The sequence below is a fragment of the Pygoscelis adeliae genome, unplaced genomic scaffold (assembly GCF_000699105.1).
Source record: "Pygoscelis adeliae isolate BGI_AS28 unplaced genomic scaffold, ASM69910v1 Scaffold48, whole genome shotgun sequence".
In the NCBI taxonomy this organism is placed as follows: domain Eukaryota; kingdom Metazoa; phylum Chordata; class Aves; order Sphenisciformes; family Spheniscidae; genus Pygoscelis; species Pygoscelis adeliae.
The window spans coordinates 6,802,601-6,808,589 of record NW_008825618.1 but is presented as its reverse complement, the minus strand read 5'-3'; the positions used below and the strand labels follow the sequence as shown (position 1 = coordinate 6,808,589).

At 34.9% G+C, this 5,989-nt stretch overlaps 1 protein-coding gene across 1 annotated transcript in view; it reads right to left on the bottom strand.

Moving 5' to 3' along the window:
• Window positions 1-5,989, bottom strand: part of MYO16 (myosin XVI) — a 278,671-nt gene that overhangs the window by 4,530 nt on the left and 268,152 nt on the right. Inside the window, exon 29 of the mRNA XM_009333377.1 lies at window positions 1,818-2,064. Coding sequence (XP_009331652.1) covers window positions 1,818-2,064 — 247 coding nt within the window. The remainder of the gene's footprint in view (window positions 1-1,817; window positions 2,065-5,989) is intronic.

The window sequence follows — 5,989 nt, the reverse complement described above, 5'->3', positions numbered from 1 at the left end:
ACACATACCTGTTAACTGCAAATGCTACCTCTGCCCACTCACGTGTCTGAGAGAAAAGAGATCAGGGACTCAGTTTCTAGAGAAAGGCTCTCCAGCATTTGCTGGAACTGTAAAATAGGCACTCCTGAAAACTCTGATGGGAGTTAAAGAAAAACATTTTCCTATTTTTAAATAAGAGGTAAGAATCCTTCTCGCAATCAATCTATCTAGTTCAATGTGTATTCAGGATTTCTTAGTCCAGACTTTATTGTATTTTAGCGCCTTCCTAGCTGTTTTTCATTATCTCGGCAATTTCCCACTGTTGGGATTTTAAGTTAGAGGAATTTTTCTTTTGTTTGCTTGGTTTGATGAAAGTTCAACTATAATCTATTTATCTTAGAATTAAAAAATATTTCTGTAAAAAATAAATGCGTCAGAGACTTGAATAAGTTCCTATAAAGCTCAGTGTCCCCTGAATAGGATATAAGGGGTGTCCTTAAGTTTCTAGACTTAATTACCTGATATACAGAAAAAAAGTAGTGTCTAACATTGATTTGGATTGAGTATATACTTGAGAATCCTCTTGCAATTCCTCAGTCATTTCTGTGACTTTCTAAGCAGGGAAAAAAATCACTAAAACTGAAGAAATGCTTTAATTCTTCACAGTTGATGTTTCCTCATCTTACCTTTTGTGGCCTTCCTCTGGTCTGTTTCTAGCCTCTAACTTTTCCCTGTGGTAAGCAGTGTTCATCTCATTGCGGAGCCGGTCATTTTCCCGAGCAATGTCAGAAGCATTTTGAATGACCAAGGCATCGTATGTTTTCAATCCCATATCCTCAGCGTTCTGCAAGAAGCTTTTGATTGAGGTGACCTCTTGCTGTTTGATGCTCATCTTCTGTAGCAAGCGCTGGCGAGCTAGAAATCCTCTTACAACTACCATAATAGAAGGAAAAATTATGGACCAAAGAAAGACAACTAATTAGTGAATAACTTAATATTACTGTTTGTTCTGCTGTAGACATGAGCAAATAAATTCAGTCAACATCTTACACAAAGAACAAAAGAAATGTGACGGCATATAAACAACATACTAAAATGGAACTCTTTCTGTTTTCTACTGTCAGTGCTTAAAACAAAGTAGTGATAGTAAACTCTTTCATAAATTTGAGTTTATTTATGTTTACTTTCACTGAACATAATTTTTTATTACATTACAACTGGAAACTTAGATGTATGCTACAGATTGTGAAAGCATACATTTACACTGCAAAGGTCAAAAGATCACTTGTTTCAAAATAAAACCCTGAATAAATGCTTGTTGCATTGAATGCAGTAAGAATTAAATGTTCGTTTGCGAATCCTTCTCGCAATCAATCTATCTAGTTCAATGTGTATTCAGGATTTCTTAGTCCAGACTTTATTGTATTTTAGCGCCTTCCTAGCTGTTTTTCATTATCTCGGCAATTTCCCACTGTTGGGATTTTAAGTTAGAGGAATTTTTCTTTTGTTTGCTTGGTTTGATGAAAGTTCAACTATAATCTATTTATCTTAGAATTAAAAAATATTTCTGTAAAAAATAAATGCGTCAGAGACTTGAATAAGTTCCTATAAAGCTCAGTGTCCCCTGAATAGGATATAAGGGGTGTCCTTAAGTTTCTAGACTTAATTACCTGATATACAGAAAAAAAGTAGTGTCTAACATTGATTTGGATTGAGTATATACTTGAGAATCCTCTTGCAATTCCTCAGTCATTTCTGTGACTTTCTAAGCAGGGAAAAAAATCACTAAAACTGAAGAAATGCTTTAATTCTTCACAGTTGATGTTTCCTCATCTTACCTTTTGTGGCCTTCCTCTGGTCTGTTTCTAGCCTCTAACTTTTCCCTGTGGTAAGCAGTGTTCATCTCATTGCGGAGCCGGTCATTTTCCCGAGCAATGTCAGAAGCATTTTGAATGACCAAGGCATCGTATGTTTTCAATCCCATATCCTCAGCGTTCTGCAAGAAGCTTTTGATTGAGGTGACCTCTTGCTGTTTGATGCTCATCTTCTGTAGCAAGCGCTGGCGAGCTAGAAATCCTCTTACAACTACCATAATAGAAGGAAAAATTATGGACCAAAGAAAGACAACTAATTAGTGAATAACTTAATATTACTGTTTGTTCTGCTGTAGACATGAGCAAATAAATTCAGTCAACATCTTACACAAAGAACAAAAGAAATGTGACGGCATATAAACAACATACTAAAATGGAACTCTTTCTGTTTTCTACTGTCAGTGCTTAAAACAAAGTAGTGATAGTAAACTCTTTCATAAATTTGAGTTTATTTATGTTTACTTTCACTGAACATAATTTTTTATTACATTACAACTGGAAACTTAGATGTATGCTACAGATTGTGAAAGCATACATTTACACTGCAAAGGTCAAAAGATCACTTGTTTCAAAATAAAACCCTGAATAAATGCTTGTTGCATTGAATGCAGTAAGAATTAAATGTTCGTTTGCTTTTGATCAACTTAAAAAATGCTTTAAATATTTTGGTGTACCTAAAAAAAATCAAAACTTAAGGAGTTTTGAGACTTAAAGACCTTTTGTTGCTCATTTTCTTTCAGCAAAAACAATTAGATTAATTTAATGCAAATTTCTCAAATGTATCTGTCACATCATGTCTGCATCTTTCAGTTTAAAATTTTCATCTGCATTGCATCAGCTTTATGTATCTATTAGGCCTATTTTTCACACTCTTTGTCAGCCTTATGTTTGGAGAAGATTTTGGTGTATCTCCTATAACGGCTTTCTGTACTACTTTCCTAAGTATGTACATTCATTACACTAAATTCTATTCAACCTAAATACCACCTAGTCCCCTCAATTTTCAGAAGTACCCAGCTGACCACACAAGGCACAGGGACCTCTGTGGCCATGATTAACTTCGGCACCAAATTAATCACTCCATCTGCAACAAGGTGGTATCAGTATTCTCTGAGCTTATATTTTGGCTTAGAAGGAAGAGACAGGCTAACTAAAGGTGCTTTATTTGTGGTTTGTTTTTTTTAAGTTCCACAAGATCCTGATTCTTTCCAGATCTGGAATAACTGTTGTGTACCTCACAGGGAAGAACCTGTTCTAGAATTATTCACCTGTTGCCTGAAATATTGTTGGTTTTCAGTACATCAACTTACATGTATCAAAAATAGGTTGAACTTCATCATTGCTTATTATGGTTACTCTCATTCTGGTCACTGAAAGTTTTTTATAACTGAAGTTAGCAGGCAATAGCCTGTATAAGATGTTGGTTTGAGTTTTGGGGAAAAAAACCTGAAAATGTTAATATTAAAGACTGGAAGGTAAAAAAATGCTAAAATGCATTAGACCTTTTTAACAATGTAATTAAATTTCAGTCTTAGGAACACTGCTGAACAACATCAAATGACAAAGAGTCAAGCTGAATTAATCTAAAGGAAAAATGTAAACAGAGAAGGATATAATTAGCCTTCTATGAATGTAAAATGTTATTAAATAAAATAAACAACTAAAACAGAGGACAATGTACAGTATTTTCTACCACCTTCTATGTCCTTGTTTAAATATTTAAAATAAGATTTTTTTTAGAGATGCTCAGTGCCCAGCTGATGAAATGTATGAAAGGTTAATGTTAACATGCTAATACTGTTCCTATCCAAAATTCACCGGGTTTGGAAACATTCAAGTTCAGGTACTTTGAGATTATTCATAATGGACAACTTTGAAGGTTTACATTTTTATAATCACAGCCAGCCATGCCATTTTCAACCCCTTTGGTTACATTCTATAAAATCTGACTTTAAACCCTGAAACATTAATGCACTTACCCAATTTAGTTGAAAAGGAAATTAGTAGTACAGCTATTTGTTGACAATTTTTTGAGAGTATTCACATTGGATATACAAGTTACTGAGTCTGAATTCATAACGTTGCTGTTGCAAAGGTAATGAATACATGTGTAGAACATTATCAGAGTTCACTGCTCACAAATATGAAAAACTCAGAAGAGCATAATAATCAAAAATTGTTCCCTCACTTCCGATATTTTCTTTAAACTTATCTGCTGCAGAGCAGATAGGGTATTTGACAAATGGTTAAGCATCAAATCCTGGATGACTTTGGAAGAAAACCTGTATTTTAAAGTAACATTTTTACAAGTGTGTGTGTATGTGTGTGTTTTTACCTTGACAAAAAAAAAAAGGGTCGGTAACACCACTAAGGTCGATTAGGAACAGGAAAAACAGAGGTCAGTCCTCTGGTAGGATTGTTAGCAGGCATGAACGATGCAGAGTAGCCTGCTAGGATGGTCCAGTAAGATGATATCCAGTACAGATAGCTGTAGCATTTAAAGACTGTACAGCTACTCTGAACTATGCACTTTCATCAAAATTGAGATGTTTTGAAGAAACATTCAACAAAGTTTTGTCAGGAAGGGTTGGCAGACAGACACTCCTGTTTTCTTTCGCACACATTTTCATGAACTGAGTAGCTCAGGTTTTCATTAGAAGATGGACATTTCGCTGCATCTCCTTCTCTATGAGAACATTTGAAAGATTTTGTCTTCAGTTCAACAGGGAACAAAAAAAAAAATTCATAATCTCAAAAACTGCTGTGAAATGAAATTGTCATCTCCTAGACCTTTACAGCTCAGTTTCATCTACTACTGTACGGGTACTAAGATTGTCTTCTGAACTTGCTCCTCATTTATGTAGATCTAAAATAATTCTCACTTATGCAAATTAAAATAATTGGGGTTAGCACCCACAGGGCAGGAAAATATCTACTTCTTTACAGTTCATCTAAGGATAAGGATCAGAATAATCAAAATTCAAGTAGACCCTAGTTCTGGGTTATGTGAGAAATGTATTGACTCTTGTGTATACAATGTATTAAAGCTAATTCCTAATTCACATGAACTCTGATGGAAGAACTTCAGCATGATGGACTTTCCTACAGGTACAAACAATTTTCTCAGTGATTCAATAAGATCAAAACTTCCCATATATAGTTCTCATACCTGTGAAAAAAATATGATAAAGTCCCTAAACTCACATATTCATTTTTAAATAAAAAGTGTTTCTTAGTTTGACCCCTTTCTTTTTCTGTGCAAGTTAACTTTCAGGATAACAGAAAAAGACTTATCTGGTTTATTTTGTTTTGTTTTTCCCCAAATTTATGGGAATGCTGAAAGGATTGCTAGTAAGACTGAGGTAAAAACAGTTGATAAGAATTTTGGGCAAGACCTGTTTTCCCTTTGAGTTAAGTCCTCTTTTGGGTATATGACATTACATTTTAAGCCTGATACAGAAATTATTGACTAGTTTGGCTATTAGTCAATATGGTGTCAAGAGAGATTTAGCTTCCAAAGTCCTCTGGATGCAAAGGATGAGGGGAGAAAAATGTGGATATGCAGCAGGACTGATACCATTACTCACTAAGCATCACCATCCCAGTGTAAAAGTCTATGGATTCCAATTTTAGGATTACATAAGAACAGTGCACAGTTACCCTATCCCATTCCCAACCTGCCAGAATTCTTTGGCATGCTAATTCTGCAAGTTTACAATTGTACCTGTTTGCAAAGGGCAGCTTATTTCATGAGCTAACGTCGTGAAATGGATGTCTAGCTACTCCTTACTCATGCAAGTTCCGGATTTTCTCAGGTTTTCCAGACCATAAAAAACATGCAGATGAGCCATAGCTTTGAAAAAAGCTTTGAACACATAGTTTTGGCGAAAATAACTTTTCAAGTTAGCCTAATTAAGGAGGGCTAGAAGCAAAAACAAAATAAATATTTTTGTAAGGAGCCAAGAAGACCTATTATCTTCATTCTTCAGGCAGGGTTTGGCAGATGTCTGTTGTCTTACCTCTGCAAAATATGGGCGTATCTAAGGATGTTTTACATTTCGGTGTAGGGTTATATTAAAGCACTCTGTTTGCAAATCGGACTCTGAAAGGTAAATATTTCCTTTCTTTGATAAGTC